The 19,206-nt window shown below is 39.2% G+C and overlaps 1 protein-coding gene across 2 annotated transcripts in view; it reads right to left on the bottom strand.

Moving 5' to 3' along the window:
* PBX1 (pre-B-cell leukemia homeobox 1) overlaps positions 1-19,206 on the bottom strand; it is a 344,183-nt gene that overhangs the window by 31,028 nt on the left and 293,949 nt on the right. Inside the window, exons 5-8 of one of the 2 annotated variants that reach the window (XM_006887372.1) lie at positions 18,525-18,660; positions 8,819-8,978; positions 1,695-1,807; positions 287-376 (exon numbers count right to left, since the gene is read on the bottom strand). In XM_006887372.1, coding sequence (XP_006887434.1) covers positions 287-376; positions 1,695-1,807; positions 8,819-8,978; positions 18,525-18,660 — 499 coding nt within the window. Of the gene's footprint in view, positions 1-286; positions 377-1,694; positions 1,808-8,818; positions 8,979-18,524; positions 18,661-19,206 lie in introns of those variants that run through there. The other variant, XM_006887373.1, reaches the window with a different exon arrangement.

Genomic DNA, 19,206 nt, shown 5'->3' with positions numbered 1-19,206 from the left:
GTTTAGCAGCTCCTCTCAGCTGCGTGCATGTGGCCGCAGGTGCCATGCAAACACTGATCGTGGCTGACAGCCCTAGACGCCAGCTGCCTGCATGAAGCCTGCCCACTTGCCACGCTGTGCTGTGGGTAGAATGGTGCCGATGGCATGACCAATACAGACACGAGAAACTAGGTGACCGGACAGCTAAGGCAAGTCCTACTAAGTGGCATTCCGAGCCCTTTGGCTTTAAAATAATTGGGAGTGATAGAATAAAAACAAAGGGGAGGGGTTAGCCTTGTTTTCTTACACTGATGCCCTGCGGACTGTACATCTGACTGGCTGCGAGTCCGTCACTGTATCCTCCTGTCTGGCTGATAACATGGCGAAGGGTATCCACCTAGACAAATGAACAACAGAGAAGAAATTAGTCACAGAGATGCAGGGGAAGGGAGGCAGATCATCATCATATTGAGTACCACTTGGACACGCCAAATGAATATAATCTTTTGGAGAAGTTCTCCCTGAAGAAGGGTCCATGAGCAGGAGGCTGAGCCCTCCCTATGTGCCAAATCCATGCGCAGGTTGGAGTAAGCAGAAGGTAAAATAAAGCTGGGATTTTCAGCAACGAAACAAATCTAATAATGGTGCAGAAGCCAGTAGGGCCTGGTTTGAGAAGAGGGGGATTTAGAAGAGGCTATGAAGAAATTTTCCCTTCTGCTTCTTTTTCTTCCCAATAGGTCACCCTATGGCTTCTCCAGTGCTGAGCATCCTTTAAATGTCACTGCTCTATTTAGATCATGCTTGGGCAGCACAGAGGGCATGGTATGTGGCTGAAGATCCTGTTTTGAGAGGAATTAAATGAGGACCATTTGTATGACTGCTTGACCAAAGCCTACCCATATCACTTCAAACATATTTCCTGGCAATGTTTCCTAAGCAAGGGATGGTACATTGACCAGTTGGTCTGTTCCAGGCAGGTAATGCTTCCTGTTCCATACGTAGCGTGGACTATTGGATTGATGTGGCTCCGAACTTCCCTAATCATTCTGACATAGAGCAGAGCACCCTGCCCCCTCCCATCATACTTCCTGCAGAGATGGAGGCGTGTTGAAGGGGATGAGGTGTGTTGGAGGGGATCCACCTTATGAAGAGTAATGAGGCTTCATACCTTCTGACTTGAGTTTTTATCCTCACTACAGTCTTATATTCATTACCTGGAATCCAAGTCCCCTGACTTCAAGGATAACTGAGAAGATGAGTTCAGTCAAGCTGACTATCTTCAAAGCTCTCAATTCAAACATACTATGTATATCGACTCACTCATTCCTTCCTTATTTGGCATATACGGATTGTAAGAAACCAACAAACAAGAGGGAGACTGGCAAGTGAGACTGAACTTCTTCCTTTCCCTTCAGTGAACACAGAACATACTTGCTTCACACACTTTGGCCACCTCACCTGTCCTTGCCGTTTCTCTCCCGCCTTCCTAGTATGACTGAAAAGCCAGAGCCAAATGCATTCACAAAGTGTGGACGAGATTCCCCACGACAATGGTTGTCTTTGTTTTGGTTGTTGGTAAGGTTTTGTTTCTGGATTTGATTTTATTTTCCTCTCTCTCTCTCTCTCTCTCTAGATAGGAGCAGGAAGTGCCAATAGGATTGAGGGCTCTTGGACTCTAACACATTCATCTGGCGGCACATTGGCTGGGTCCCTACCTGTGATTGCACGTTGGCTCCAACCTGGGCCCCTTGGTAAGAATCCCCATTGAGTGACTGCACGCTCATGAACAAATCTCCAGAGTTTGACATGTTAAAAGAACTGGAAGAACCTGGAAAGGAAAGAGTGAGGCACCTGAATCACAGAAAGGAAAAGGCTCCACCCCCGCGACTAACAGCCAAGAGGAGGAATGACATGCAAAGCAACCCCCCAAATAAAATTGAAAATGAAAATGACACCAACAGAGTCTGGTTAGTAGCATGAAGAACAGAGCAAGCAATAAAGGGTGCATATTGTTCATGTTATGGGAAGCCACAGCTTCCAATTGCATGTTGCCAAAAAGATTGCTTCCCACAGCAACCTAGCTGAGAAAGGGAACATTACTCTTCTTGACTTAGTCTATTTGGAATAGTGACAATCTCCAGACCCAGGATCCCTCTCTCATGCTTCAAAAATCCTAGGGTTGACCAAGGGACCGGAAGCTGAGGAATACTTGTGCTGGTCACTGTGAAGCTCAGGAGTCATTCTGATGGATTCTACATCTGCAACTGCCAAACTCATCTGCCCTTCTGTGAACAGTAACATCTTCAAGGGGAGTACTAGTGATACTGTCTCACACAAGGGACAGCCCTGTGATGTAATGAATCCATTGACAGTTTTCATTTCTGGCAAGAAGGTGGGTGCCAGAAGAGCCTCCTCGACAACTGTAAGGATATATGAGATCATCTAACCTTCCTGCGCTGCCTGTATCATGAAGGAAGATGAAACAGAATAATGACCCAGGGATTCATATGCATGCATGAAATAGAAATGCTGATATTAATAATAATCAGTGGGCCTCATGAAAGCAGTTAACCACTTGCTTTCACCTTTCAGTGAAGGAACCACAAATATCTTTCAAGTCTATCCTGGCACCACCCCTCGGTTGCCCTGTGTTAGACCTACCCTGCCTTCACCCTAAACACATGGTGGTGGAAAAGCTCAATATTAATCTGAGGTCATCGTGCAGCTCAGTGCATTAGGAAAGAAAGCTCAACGTGCAAGGTTTGGTTAAATGTGACATTAGCCTGGAAAGGAGAGATCTTAGGGACCCAGGTCAGTTCCACTCTTTGTTTCCAACCCTCGATTGCTCAAATTGCTCTGCTGCCCTCATAATAAATAGTCTGACAGCCATCATCTGTGTGGAATTGCCCATGTGATTCATGCCTCAGCTCTGACGCTTCCTTTCTTTTGTCCCAAGATGAAGATTTGAACTCTCCGAGAGAGCTGTCTTGCTCTGCTTTGAAGAGGTGCAGCTAACCAGAATGAAATTGGGTTTTGCTTTTCTCATCCCTATGGAAGTATCATGTAAACTAGCAACAGATTCTGAACTCTGTCACTCTGTGCGGTGCTCTCTTTAAGTGAGACTTTCATATTTCAAAGACAATAGCCACTCAGAGGAGCCAGATGATACACATTCAGGGGGAACCATCCTCAGTTAAGAAGGATCTCCATTGACTTTGTTCTTAGGAGATACTCATCTACCTACACAGGGCTAACTAAAACTTTTCCCGCATAGACATACATTATCCTAACTCTTCTTCTTCTGCTTTCATGGGGGAAAATACATTTGGGAGGTGGAGAAACATAAGCACCACCAAAGAACTATGGTGTCTCCATTGGTCCTCAAACACAGCCTTTCTCTTATGGTACACATTTCTTAGTTCAGCGAGTGTATCTGAAAGGAATGTGGAAAAGTTGGGTCTTCGCAAAATAGGCACACAATTTGACCAGGTGGGGCTTATTCCCAAGTAATGGAGTGAGAGTTTGACCTGAACTTCCTTCCAGTAATATGGTCCACATATTTCAAATGGCTTACACAACGTAAGGATGAGAACTACGTGTCACTGACCACATTCTTGTGAGAAGATAACACATCACACAGACCTCTATGCATTAGCTACTCCAAATCTCTCTTTTTTCCCTTTCTAAATCACAGAAATATAGCCCAAATAATAAAAGCCATTTTACAATAAGTGCTAAAACATATGGTCATAATTAGATGTCATCAGAACCGAACTTGGTCAAAATGTTGAACACAAAGTGTTTCATTCTATGTCATCAGATATTTTCTATTTATCTCCCAGTCAAAGATTATATAAACACATACACATTATACGCTTGGCAGGTAATTTATTGGAAATTAAGGCACACACACTGACGTGGGAGAAACCTCCAAAGGCTTACAGTGATGCCAAGTAGCATGGCATCTGTGGAACCATGAAGGCATAGAATGTGCCATTTACAAGATCTACACTGCAATTGACACAGATGACTTTAAAAATATATGTGCATAGATAAATTGTAAATATGTCTGGCTGCTTAGTGTACACAGAGATAAATATGCGCATATAAATGTACTTCATGTACAAATGCATTTGTATCAGAGCAGTAATTGCAGGAACAGTCCCTTGTGCTCCTGGCCGTGCTGCTTCAGCGTTTTATTGTCTCCATACACCCATGTACAACACCACCATGGCTTCTGACTCTGATAAGTATCTAGAGGCAGTGATTACTCCAAGGAATAGACCAGTTCACAAATAATATGACAATAAAGCAGATGGAAGCCCTCACAACAAATTTAAATAACGAGGGGAGGCCAGGTCCTTCATCTGGTACTGGAAGTTGAAAAGAAGCTAACAGAGAATGGAAAACCTCCTGGGAAGTGTGGAATTCCTAGGCAAATAATGAATGGGGTCTCATGAAGGTACTGTGGGATTCTCCGAGAGCTGGAAGGGTATTACCTGGTTGACCGAGAAAGTCATTCCGTCACCTCACCTGTGGGTTGTTGTAAAGTAATTACTAGAGGCATATTCCAAAATGTGCTTGTCAGTGAAAAGCCTCTGAATTTGCCTTGGGAAGGGAGGCAAGTGCCTCATTTAAGCTGCCATGTACAACCCAAGCATGTGCACAGGTAAATCGGCACTCAACTAGACAGAAAAGCAATAATGGATCTGTGGATTCAGATGCATTTACTCAGGCAAACAAGATGATGTGAGATATGTTAACACTCAGTTTTGTAAGACACTTTCCCAAAGTCACAGTACTATAAAGCACCTTTAGAAGGCATCGTGTTTGGAGGTAGGGGGGAAATAAAATAACCAATAAACCAATCACATTCTTAGTTTTTTTAAAAAAATAGAATAATCATGATAAAATCCAAACCTAGAGCAAGTTTCCTCAACTTTAGCACTACCAAAAGTTCGGGTTAGATGATTCTTGTGGTAGAAGAAGGAAATGGACATGCAGGACATTGAGGCAGATCCTGCCTTGTTCACTAGGTGCCAGGAATGGCACTTGCCCTGTTCCCAATAGGCTAAAACATGAAAACCAAAAATGCCTCCACACATTACTAAGCATTTGTGTTAGGGACAAAATAGGCCCAAGTTGAAAATTGACCTAGAAACAAAACCATGAGATTACCTTTTCTTCCTATAAAGAACTCAAAGTGTTCAAAATATGTACTCATTTTTCCTTATAAGCTTTCCTTAGAAGCAGTCACATGACGAGTTTTGGTCTAGGTTTGTTGTTGTTTTTTTTTTTTTCATTTAGAAAATGAAGCACCAAATAGGTAAGGTGACCAATTTGTTCAGCTCAGAGCACTGTTTTATTTGGAGGCTTGAAGAACCAAGCCTGAAGATAGAAGCAAAAATCTCTTACACTTGATATCCCAGGACGTTTCCTCTTTGCAGCTACCAAAATCATTGTCTTTTCTACTCAAAGTGAAACTTAAAGGAATCTTGTTTAATCGGAAGCTTCTCTAATTAATGTGCATGCCAAAGTTCTAGAATTCCAAGCTCAGGAGGTCAAGTTTCCATTTTCCACTTACAGATAAATGGGAGAAATAGAGTAGGAAAGAATATGTGATAAAACATCAATGGGATCAAAATTTTCACTTGATTTTCACAACTAAAAAGTGAAAAAATTCCTGACGATTTATAAGAAGTACTAGTCAACTTTCCTAGATGACTTTTTACCTCTCTAGTTGTATATACTATAGAATCCCCGAGTGGGGCCAATAGTTAAGGGACTTGACTACTAATGAAAAGGTTGGAAGTTCTAGTTCACCCAAAGGTGCTTAAAAGAAAGGTCTGAGGAACCACTGGGAAAGCAGTAACTACATAGTCAATGGAACACGGTTCTGCTCTGCCACGTGTGGGTTTGCCACGAGTTAGGCTGACTTGACAACAGCTGGTTTATAAGTTCTACAGGTAAACTTCTCTTAGAAAGTTACCCGAAGGATTTTAGTATGATTGATCTTCCATCAATCTAGAATAACATCAAATTTCCTATTAGGAATATAGAGCGAAATTAAATATGTACAAGGTTTTGCCACTGATTAAATAGTGTTGGAGGGAAAATGCTCATGGCTGAATTTATGGTTATTCTTGACACACCCACCCCCATTGTTTCAATGAGTTCTTTTTTTTTCTTTCTTCTTTCAAAACTTACTTTTCTCTTCTTCCTTCTATTCTACTTCCTCCACACCCAACTATGCTGACATAAAAATTAATGCATGTTAAGTGTCTCCGAATGTGTGTTAATCTGCCACAGTCCCAAGTCCCAAGTGACTTTTTTCTGAATTATGTTTGAGATAATGGAAGGCAAGGCCCATATGAACAAATAGGAATATGTACACGTGGTCTAAGCTAAACTATTAAGTACTGCTCTTCACAGAGAATCCTCTACACAGAAAAATTCATTTACAAAGGGAAGATTCCATTTGACAGAAATAAGTATTTAGAAAAGCTTCTAGTGTGTTTGTGTGGGTAACAATCCACAAACCCTCTGATTTGACACTGAGGATATAAAAGGTGTCAGGTCCCAGAATTCTGGATTTTAAAGTCCATCAGACATATTTGTCCCTATTAATTTCTTATTTAAAACTCATTATCAATTTAAAAGATTATCTAAAATTCTTTTACATTACTGAAAAGTGAGTACATTGTATAGTAAACACCCTATGTGAAAAGTTTGAACATTTTTGAGTTCTCACTGTATATAATCAATGATTTGGGTTGTGTTAAGAGCAAAAGAAAATATAGAGCAGGCCATTTATATTTCTTCCCTGTTAAGATGTTCAGCTTTTAAACTTCTAAGCTATTACACACATAGAGTATTATTATCTTTTGTCTCTCCTTGGGAAAAAGACACTAAAAGGGGGTTCCTCTGCATATTATTTCCAATAGTTAGGCACAACTGGAAAGTGTAGCTCAAATTTTCCATGATAATTTACTTTGTGCTCAGAATAGTCACATGAAGTTTAAGCCACCAGAAAAATTCCTTAGAAAACTGTAATCACAGACTGACATTCCACAAGAGTCAATGTAATTCTTAAACATGGAGTTGAGGGTTAAAATGCTTACTTTCCTTTTTTTTAAAGTGCTTTACTAAAGAATAAAAAGTTAAGGATTTGGTAATGAAGGGAGTCCACAGGGCCTTTCTAAAGAATAGTCATAAATCATCTCAAGCCATCTGTGATGCAGATATACCAGGGACAGAAAGAAGTCATTTTGATGTCTGTTTTGCATTATGATAACCTTTGCAGGAGTGTCGAGTGTGTTTTTGCTAATGCTGACAGAACTGTACTTCTTCCAAAGAGACAGGTGAAAATGTCCGCCTGGCAATGCAATTCAACTAGTGTTGCTGGGTCGGAAACGCTTAATAATTGACCAGATGGGGAAGCAGGAAATTCTCTGGTTATCGGACCTGTTGAGTTTGAGTCTTTATCAATCAACCATGATGGAAAAAGAAGGAAACAAATAAATTTAAAAAAAAAAAACAACAAAAAAAACCTCACAGAAAGCAAATACTCTTCTCACAGTAACCCAACCTGTAGGGCTGAGAAGAACAAAACTGGATTCTAGATCATCTTACCATATCCATATTTATAGAGCTCAGTCCACACTTCATGCATGATTCCATTTAGACAAAAGAAGGCTGTTATGGAACAGCCCATTCACTTGGAAAACCTTAGTGAATAAATGAATGCATCAAGAAGTTCACAGAAGACATTAGTGGGAAAAGCCCTGCACGTCTTCAACACAAAGTCACCATGCGTTAGGAAGAAAACATACACAGGCAAAAAATCCAGCTTTGGAGACAAGGATACCACAGATCCTTGGGAATGTCAGAAATTAGAATTTTAATTCAATTATGACCTAACATACTTAAATTTGTGACTACTGAAAGTTGGAGTCATTAATTTTTTTTGTAGCCTAACCAATGCATTCTAGTTGTTACCAACAGTGTTGGTTTTTCCTCACATACAATTTACAGAGCAACATACCTCCTTTAGCACATAAACACTAGATTTTTATTTCATGTATTTTTATATTTTATGATTTAAGGTCAATCAGAAATATATTTGAAAGTCGTGATACAATGCATATTCATTAAAGCAAATATGAAACATCATACACACTGATAGCACAACATGAAACCTGGACTGTCAACAATTTACATTAATGACAAATGACTTTGTTTACAGTTTAGAAGCACATCCACATCCACACCTCAAAGGCAATAAAATAAAATAGTGAGTAGAGGGGAAAAGTCAGCAAAATAAAAGAATAAAGACTATTTTATATGTCTGTGCATTTGTGTGTATAGTCATGGCCTGGATTTATAGACTAGAACAGTCTAGTGAGATATTTACTGGAAGAACGAAAGCCCCATATAGAACGTATGCTAGCAGGTAACCCAGACATTATATGATAGAAATGGCAAAAATGATGAGGACATACATTTTACATTAAACAGACCTAGTGACAGAATCTCAAAGAACTATCTCTGAGGGTGCAATCTTGCTTATTTATTAGCACCGTTGAAAGCAGAATTCAGAGGTTCCCTCCTCAATACTAATTTGCTTCCATCTTAAATTGATAGACTATATTATTGTACAAATCACAGAACACAGTGATCTTTGGAAATGAAATAGCAAATTTCAAAATGGTATCAACAACAACAATAGGACAATAATCAAATAGATAAAGAAACCAATCAAAACCCAAGAATGGAAAGAAAATACCAGGGTATAAAAATGAGGAATAAACCCTCCCCCCAAATCAAAGAAAAAACTAACCAGCTGAGTTGGGAGTTGAGGGTGAGTTAGCTTGGCTTCCATGGGCTGACACATTGGTAGCAGTGACAGCCGTTTTGGCAGCATAAATATTGGCTTCCTCTTGAAATTTACCTATGTTCTTCTTGTACCGGATTCGCTTATTTCCAAACCAGTTTGATACCTAGAGAAGTTTAAGAAAAATTGAGAATGTTAAGACAGCATCATCCCTCACGAATTTTGCATAGGGCAAGGCATGGAAGAATTTTATGGAAAGATTATGGAGGTTGGTTAAACAATTAACACATTTGAATTAAGAGCTATGAGAGCAGCATCTGCAGGAAGTAGCGTTCTCTTGTTCAACATAACCAAAATTTAGTGAACTCATTTGACAACATTCTTTTTTCCTGCAAAGGATATTGCTGTTGTTGTGTGGCACTGAGTCAGAATTGATGCACAGCTGACTCTCTAGCAGGTATTCAGAGTCAGTAAATTGCACAGGAGGAGATTTCCTGTCCTACTCCCACGGAGCAGTTGGTGGATTTGAACCATATGCCTTTGAGATTTCAGTGAAGTCTTGCCACTAGGCCAGACTTCTTTAAACGAGACAAATTCATTGTTGCCATGTGGATTCTGCATCATAGAAGGCTTAGAGGATAGAGTAGAACTGCCCCATAGGGTTTTGCAAGCTGTAGTCTTTACAGGGCAGAACTCAAGTGGCATAGTCTATAGCAAGTTTTGCTTCTACTACCTGAAAGGCTGCATATGTCACAAAGTTTGAATCCACCAGTTGCTGTGTGGAAAAAGATGAGCAGTGTCCCCTTGTTATGATTTGCAGACTTGGAAACCCAATGAAGCATAACTAGGAGTTAGAACCGACTCCACAGCAATGAGCTTTGAATCTTTGCAGTCTCAGACTGTCATATTTTTCTCCCTCATTTAAATGACAGCTTTCTTAATTTAGAGAATGTATTTTAAATTTGTTTAGTTCCTTGCACATTTAACTCTAAAATAAATAAAACATTTCAGGGAAAAATGCCATTCCCATTATTCTTCTTTAAGAAAAGAAACTTTGGGCAAGAAAAATGTCCATTGAAATCAGTATAAACATATGATATGATGGAATAATTCCAAATTTTCAGGAGTTAAATACCTTTAACATAGACTTAGATGTTCAGCTGTATAATATTATAGACCTTAAGATCAATACAATTCAATCCATCAAAATTTTCATGTATCTTGTGCAAAACTTAGTGTTATCTACATAAGGAAAAACTGAAACATGCAAAGATTACTCTTTTGAATGCTAAACTCACTGAACAAAATCAACTTAATTTACTTTCCTTCAGTAATTTATTTCCTTCATGTGGCTCACAGCAGTTGCCCTGGCTGGATTCTGTGCCCCTGTACCATTTGGTCTAAAACCTCTGCCAGACAATAGTGGAGATGCTGTTAAAGTAAAATTTAACCTCCACCACCTATTCCTTCCTGGGGAGGGAAATGTCATACTTCATATTCCAGGTGTGATTCCAAACTAAAATGTTGTGGATTTTATATAACTACAAAACAAATGATGAGTTTTCTGAGAAAAGAGGAAGTTACTAACATGCATGCCATAACTAACATATAATTTCTATTTATCCCTTAAAAATGGCAGCTAGAGAAAATTATGGCAAAACTAGATTGTTCTGTCACCAATTCTACATAAACTATCTCAGAAAATAGAAAAAGATGGAGTTCTCCCAGATTCAGTCTATGAAGCAAACATATCCTTGATACTAAAGCCAGGTAAAGATACCACTAAAAGAGAAAACTATAGGCCAATTTCTCTCATGAATATAGATGCAAAAATCCTGAATAAAATCCTGGCCAATAGAATCCAACAATACATCAGAAAAAGAATTCACTGTGACTAAGTGGATTTCATAATAGGTGTGCAAGGATGGTTCAACATAAGAAAAACAATCAGTGCAATATATCGCATTAAAAAAGAAAAGAACAAGAAGTACAATCAATTGATGCAGAAAATGCCTTTGACAAAATCCAACACCCTTTCCTGATTATAACACTCAACAAAATAGGAATAGAGGGGAATTTCCTCAACATAGTAAAAAAGTATATATGCAAACCCGAGAGTCAATATTGTTCTCAATGGAGAGAGGTTAAATGAATTCCCTTTGAGAACAGGAATCACCTCTCCTATTCAATATTGTACTAGAAATCTTAGTGATAGCAATAAGACAAGAGAAGGAAATAAGAGGTAACCAACTTGGCAAAGAGGATGTACAATTATCTCTATAAACAGATGATATGATAATATACTTGGAAAACCCTAAAGACTCAGCAAAAAAACTACTGGACATAGTTGACCAATTCAGCAAAGTGGCAGGATACAAGATCAACACACAAAAATCAACTGGATTTCTCTACAGGGACAAAGAGAAACAGAACTGGAGCTTAGAAAAACAATGCCCTTCACAACTGCTAATCACAAGATTAAATACCTGGGGGTAAATCTAACCAGAAACACAAAGGATCTCTTCTAAGAAAATCACAAAACATTACTACAAGAAACAAAAAGAGACCTGGAGAAATGGAAGAATATACTTTGCTCATGGATAGGAAGACTCAATATTGTGAAAATGACAATCCTACCAAGGGCAATCTACATGTTCAATGCAATCCTAAAACAAATACCAATTCTATTCTTCAAGAAGATGGAAAAGACAATCTCTAATTTTATTTGGAATGGAAAGAGACCCTGCATAAGAAAAAACACTCCTTAAAAGAGAAACAAGGTAGGAGGCATCTCACTCTCTGATTTCAAATCCTACTACACTGTCATGGTGGTCAAGACAGCATAGTACTGGTACAATGACAAACACATAGATCAAAGGAATGGAGTTGAGAATCCAGAAATCAGCCCATCTACCAATGGTCAACTGATTTTTGACAAGGAGATGAAATCAGTTAAGTGGGGAAACAACAACCTTTTTAACAAATGATGTTGGTGAAATTGGAAAACTATCTTCAGAAAAGTCAAGCAAGACCTACATTTCACACCATACACAAAATCCAACTCAAAGTGGATCAAGGACCTAGGACTAAAACCAAGGACTATAAACTTGGTTAGAGAAAAGCTTGGAAGAACCCTAGAAGCACTAATCCACAACATGAACAGTCTTCCAACCATCCTGAAAAACTACAACTAGGAGAGGATAAAATAGATGAATGAGACCTTTTAAGAATCAAATCCCTATGCACATCCAAAAACTTCTCCAACAAGGTGAAACATGAAGCCACAGACTGGGAAAAAATATTTGGTAATGACATGTCTGATAAGAGACTTACATCTAGAATTTATAGAATACTTGAGTGCCACAACAAGATAAAGGTAAACAACCCAGTTAAAAAAATGGGCACAAGATATGAACAGATGCTTCACCAAAGAAGACATTCAGATAGCGAACAAACACATGAAGAAATGTTCAAAATCCCTAGCTCTAAGAGAGATGCAAATGAAAACAGCTATAAGATATCATTTTACCCCAGGAAGAATAGCAAAACTCAACAAAGCAGCAAACAACAAATGTTGGCAAGGTTGTGGAGAAACTGGAACTCTTAATCATTGTTGGTGGGAGTGTAAAATGGTGTAACCACTACGGAAGTCAGTATGGTGCTTTCTCAAAAAATTGCAAATAGAAATACCATTTGATCCAGCAATTCCACTGCTGGGATTATAACCTAAAGAAACCAGAACTTCCACCCAAACACATAAATGCACACTCATGTTTTTTGCTGCTTTGTTCACAAGAGCAAAGAGTTGAAAGCAATCCAAGTGCCCATCAACAAACAAATGGATAAAGAAGCTGTGGTATATTCCCACAATGGAATATTATGCAGCACTGAAAAACAAAGAACTCATGAAATATTATACAAAATATGTGACCCTGGAGGACATTATGCTGAGTGAACTATCTCAGTCACAAAAAGACAAATACTGCATAGTGCCACTGTTATAAAACAGGACAGAAATGGGGATTAGGGGGAAATTAAGAAAAGAGGGGATAAGCAATGTATATGACATTGAAACAGATGAGGGAGAACACCATATAAAAGGAATATGTAATTAGGTATTATTGGCATGACAAGAGTCCAGAATAAGAGCTGCATTGTGCTGGGGGAACTGTATAACAATAAAATATTTTTCCCCCCAAAGGAAAAAGCAAACTGGGTGGAGGAAAATGTGCAACAACAAATGAATAGAAATCCAAGTTCTCTATAAACTTTCATTAAAATGTCAATAAAAAAAGAAGGAAATCAAAACAAAACAAAACCCCAAAACACTAACTTGAAGGCAGTAACCAGTGCATATTCTCATGGATATTCTGATTAAATGTCACTTCTGGAGTGGACTTTAAGAATGGCCTAAAGAACCAAACCAAAACAAAAAACACACCAACAAACACACAAAAACCAACAAAACACAAACTAGACTGTTTTTATCATATATTGTCATTGTAGAGTAGAAATTAGAGTAGAAACACTGGGTTTCAGTGGTTGTAAATCCTGTGCAAGAAGACTGCCCATTTTTCTCCCTCGAAACAGCTAGTGGCTTCCAACCATCGAGGCACAGCCTTTGGATTAGCAGTGCAACGTCTTAAGGACTAGGCCACTAGAGCTTCCAGTAAATGCAGTGTTTGTTGTTATGTGCTGGTGAGTCAGAACTGACTTACAGGTGTCTGTTCAGTGGGTTTTCAGGGGCTGTAAATTGCAGAGAGAGTGCTCAACCTTCTCCAGAGGAGTAGCTCGTAAATTAGAGCTGCATGCCTTTGGGATTACAGTGCCACTCTTTATCTCTTGGCCAGTTAAAATGTATTATAAGGCTAGCCATCGGAAATTTACATAATTTATAATATAATATAAATACCATGTTTTTGTTATTTAAAAATAAAACTATATTTGTAAACGAGATAAAAAGAAAACTTAGGGGAGCTCTGGTGGCCTAGTGGCAAGGAGCTGCAACTACAATCCCAGAGGCACACGGTTCGAATCCCCCAGATGCTCTGCCGGGGAAGGAGGGACAATCTCCTCCTGTACCAGTCAGATCTGATTTGACAGTACAATCACACAAGAAAAAAAAAAGGAAGAAAACTCAATAATACTTTATTTACTATATATCATTGGCTATAATACTTTACTTAATATATTGTTGGTTATAATACTTTTTATTTTATATATTATTTATATTGTTGTTATAATACTTTACTTGTTTTTATTAAGTGCTATTGAGTCGTTGATAACTCATAGCTACCCTATGAAATATATTGTTACTCATAGGAAAAAAAGTTACATAGGAGGAGGAACAAATTTTGAAATGGACTACTAGGGTATATTTAAGCATCACTGGACGTCTAATTTTATGTAAAAATTCTTCTTTCTTTTCATATAAATTTCACCAATTATGCTAAGCATTCACAATTATAGTTGATTTTTGCTTTATATGAAGCGATCTGCTGGCTTGCTCTGGGGCTGTGCTGCCAACACAAAGGTGGGGCCTCTCTGGCAGTTTGAACCCACCAACTAATCCATGTGAGAGAGATGAGTGGTCTCCTCCTGTGCCATTTACAATCTTAGAAAACCTGCCAAAGTTATGAGTTAATTCTGACTCAATGGCAATGCACTTTGAGTGTGAGTTTTAATCTACATATAGTATAGGAAGAATGGGGGGGGGAAAGCAGGGAGATTTTTGTGACATGAACTAGATGGGCTGGAAAAAGAGAAAAGATAAAAGTAAATCGGTGGTGGCAGGGTGTGTTACATGTTGTGCTGTTACCAGGAAGGTTTGAATTTACCTGCTGCTAAGAAGGAGAGAAATAGTCTCCTCCCATAAATATTTACAACTGTTGAAACCAGAGGACTTAGAATCCACTCAAAGGCAGTGGGATTTAAGTAAGATAGAAAATACTGGAGATTAAGCAGCTATGTGTGACAAAATGAAAAGGGAGATGGGGAGGGCTCATATTGTAGGAATGATTCTCTTGTTAAGTGAGAAGACGAGGCAGGAAAGATGATAGTCAGTTCAGGTGCTTCCCAGGTCATCCACTAGGGGATATCACGTGTCCTGAACAGTGTACAGAAGAAGTCTTCTCATAAGAATACTGTCTATTGAACTAAGAGAATATTTGGTGGCAGACTCTGGACATACACATATGGTTAAGTCTGGGGCCTGAAATATAGGAGAAGTAATATATTTTGTGAACAAAAATTTACTCACATTTTGTTCATTCTATGTGTGAAGAGCCCGCGTGAACAGAAAGAATCGAGTACAGTCTAGTAGCTGATAAATTGAATAAGTCTGGTGCTTAGATAAAGAGAGTGAGATTGAAAATGAGAGAGAGAGAGAGATGTAGATATATAAAAAAAGATCTATTTGTAGCTGTGAGAGTAAAGAGAGAGCTTACAGCTTGTTAAAGAAAAAGATTCCTAGCGTTCACCTCAGAGATTCTGATTCAGAACTGGGATGAGGTCAAAACCTCTCTATGTTTGTTACCAGTTTCCAGGTGAGGTGGATGCTGTTGTCTGTGGATGATACCCCCAAGGGCATTAGTGTGGAGGAAAGGTTCCTTGGAAATCATGTAAGGGGAAGATCAAGAGGTAGATTTCAGATGAATTTTGGTGTACAATAAGCATAGTTCTGTTTTGAATTAGGAGAGGAATCAATAGCTTTTAGTACATTTCAAAAGAATCCAAGAATGAGATAAAAAAAAAAAAAGCTTAAAAACCATTGACAACAACACAAAGAGAGCTAAGGAATGAATAATGGCTTAAGAGTTGTTGTTGTCAGGTGTCATCCAGTCAACTACACTTGTGAACAATAGATTGAACTGTCTTCTTGCACCATCCTCAAGCTCTCCGCCACACTCAAGCCCACTGCTGAAGTCATTGCATAGAGCCTTCTAACTTGAGAAGTTCATTTTTTTGGTACTATCCTCAAGACAATTCTAACATAATTCAGAGGACTTTTGAGAGCCTGTTATTTCAGAAGTGGATGGTCAGCCCTGCTTCTTAGTCCAGAAGTTCCATTGGGGCCTCTACTGATATTTCCAGTAGCAAAGCTTCCAGCATCACAGCAACAAACAAGCCAACACAGAAAAACATAGCGGAGGCAGAGTAACAGGTGGTGCAGTGGTTAAGAACTCCGGTAGTAATAAAAAGAGGTCAATGGTTTAAACTCACCAGTCACACTCTGTGGGAGAGAAAGATGTACCAATCTTTTCTCATCAAGATTTCTAGCTTTGGAAACCTGAGACAGTTTTGTTCCATGCTACAAGATCACTCTGTGTATGTGTTCAAAACAACAGAAGGATTCAAAGTGGTTCAGTAGTTCAGAAAGTATTTGGCCACTGAGGAACCCACCAGCTACTCTGAGAATGACGATGTGGCAATCTGATTCCATAAAGGCAAGTGTGCAGTTTTACAAAGTTTAAAAGATAAGCTACAAACCTTACAACTTCGGAAACCAGTAGAGGCAGTCTTTCCCTATCGTACAGGGCTGCTATGAATCAGAATGGTAAGAGGAGGACTAAGAGACCCTCAAAGAAGATCGAGCAAGAGTAGCCTAAAGATGGAGAGAAAGATCCAGGAAAAGTAGTGGCAAGGAAGCCGAACTAAGAGGATTTCAAGGAGGGGTGATGATTAACAACAACAAAAAATGATGAGGAAAATACTGCCCAAAGGAAGCCACCTGCTTTGGGAACTATGGAGAGACTGAACACATTGTATTCAAATAAACTACATAGACAGTTGAAGCAAATGAGATCCAAAGAGTGAGTTTCCTAAAATAGGACAGCTTCTTTTTGGCTCAAGTAAGGTCTTTGTAAAATTTCTGCTATCATCTAATGTTCTCCTTTGGGACATTCTGGATCATAGTGGAACAATTTCGTTGCTGTTGGGAAGGAGGGTTAGGATGTGGAGGGAAGACTGGCATGGGCTTGGAGTACGTGGAAGAAAGGGAAAGGTAACACAGAAAGTAAATATTTCAACAGACAGTCTATTTGCAGATTGATTTTCCATAAAGAAGGAAGGAATGGTTGTGGAACCAGGCCAGGATTCTATTTCTTATCTAAATATAATACAGCTTTGTTTCTTCAGGCTTTCTTTTAACTTTAATAGATATTTGGAAACCAGGCAATACAGTGATTTAACTCTATTTTAATGGCAAACATATCCTGGACAGAAACTCAGTGATTTGTCAGTTAGTGGTGCCAGATTCATAAACCTGGATATATTCCTCAAATCTGCAGTAAATAGCAAAAATATCCAGAATAACCTCACACCACTCGGGGGGGGGGAAGACACAAAATAAAACCAAATAAACAAAAATCCAAAAACTACCTACAAATAAGACAAACAGAAACCCCATTCCACTTGTGTGTGTGAGAGAGTATGTGTGTACATGCAGACAAAAATGGGATTAGCACCTTGGACAAAAGTGGGCCACATGAGTTTGATCACTGAAGTTCTGCTTTCCCAGAGTTGTCAAGACTGGGTAGGACCTTCAGCTTGGCTAAAACCCCGTGGGTTGAAAAGGATTCACTTTCCCTTATTGGAAAGAATGGTTCCAAGGTTACTGTAAGATTTCCCACATCTGTTGGAAGGGCTTGGCAATCCCTTCCTCAGTTCCATGTTCTGATTAGACCGAATTCTATTTAGCTAAGCAAAGGTTGATGAGCTCAACACTTCACCGGAAGGAAGAATCAAGACTCAACCCAAGGAAGTACAGCTTCCCAACTGACACATAACAGCATCCATTTCATCTGAAACTGTTAGATGAAGTTTCTCTCCTGAATATGCTTCTTATCTCTTCCTCAGTCCTTTACTTTTAATGAAAATACCAGGACAGTTGGGGGTTTGAATATGACATAATTCTCAGGAGAATGTTTCAGGATGAATTTCTATACTATCACTACTGGATTCAATTAGAGATTTGATGAAGGTGTTTGAGTTTCAGACTGATAAGAAGCTTGGATGGATCCTTTGGGTGGACGTAATACATAAGGATGAATATTATTTAACTTTCTACTTCACATTTGTGCTGAAGACTTCAGGTCTATAAAAATTTTCAATCATGAGCCTTTTCAAGTGAACAGGAATCTGCTATTGTTATGGTTGTCTGGGAGAAGAGGGTACGCAGTGACATTTTGAGCAGCCATCCCAGGACAATCATAGTGACAGGTAAAACTTCCTACACTCCATCAGCCATAGAGTCAGCACATTAAGAGAAGACATTTAAGGCTTGTCACTGAAAAAGTTGTGTAACAAAGAGACCCACTCACTGACTTTTAAAGGCCCAGGGCTGGGCCAAAATATGGACTGAGGAATTGTCTGTGTATGAATGAACAGTCTGAAAAATGCAGCCGGCTTTCTGAGTACATCTAAAAAACCTCACCTATTTGCAGTAAGGGGGTTGCTAAATGGAAGAACCCTCTCTCTAATTTGAAGCTAAGCTTATAGTTCTCCTAGCATTATCGGTCCTACTCAAGTTTTGCCAGGCTGTTACTTGGGAATCTGCATACACAAATCATGTGCTTACCTTGCTGTTTTACGGCTTTAGCTGATGGAACTTGGAAGGCATTTGCATTCACAATGCAAGACTGTGATGATACCTTCCCCCCCACAGTTCCTCCCTGGCCAGCGTACAGGCTGCACCCATTGAGGGGCCTCTTACCTGGGAGACTGTGATGCCACACTTCTTGGCTAACTCCTCTTTGGCTTCCTCACTGGGGTAAGGGTTGCTGAGATGGGAATAGAAATATTCATTCAGGATTTCCGTAGCTTGCTTGTTGAAATTCCGTCTCTTCCGCCTTGACAAGGACAAAGAAAACAACAATGACAACGGAAAGACTTTTACCAAATAAATGTAAAAAACGAAGAGAAGAAGAACTGCTTTTGCAAGGGGAAAAAAAGTAAAGTTTCAGAACAGAAGGTCTAGCTATCAAAATCACTTTTACAAGCACTTGTCAAATATTTCATGTGCACAGTCGCGGGCCCAAACAGAAGGGTCTATTGATAGTGACATCATGGTGAAGGGCATGACATTTCAAAATGCAAGTGATCTTGGTTTTGAATCCTGCATGACTCAGGATACTTCAGCTTTCCAACTGAAAGAGATGACAGTAATTCTGACCTGCCAGGGCTGGAGTAGGGTGCAAAGAGTCTCTGTGCATGGCGAATGCTAGATAGAACACAGGTACAACAACTTTCCTTTCTGCCAGGTTCCCAGCACTGGGCCTTCAAGCTCTGCACAGCTATCAATTCAAGTGATTCCATTTTCACCACCAGTGAAGTATATAGGAGGAGTCCCATTTATCAATGGAGAAATGAGTTCAAAAGTCACTCAGCTGGTATAA

This window comes from Elephantulus edwardii, unplaced genomic scaffold (genome assembly GCF_000299155.1).
Source record: "Elephantulus edwardii isolate Elephantulus edwardi_28Jun2011 unplaced genomic scaffold, EleEdw1.0 scaffold00057, whole genome shotgun sequence".
Lineage (NCBI taxonomy): Eukaryota > Metazoa > Chordata > Mammalia > Macroscelidea > Macroscelididae > Elephantulus > Elephantulus edwardii.
Note: the sequence above shows the minus strand (reverse complement) of the source record. Positions and strands in the feature narration are given on the sequence as shown.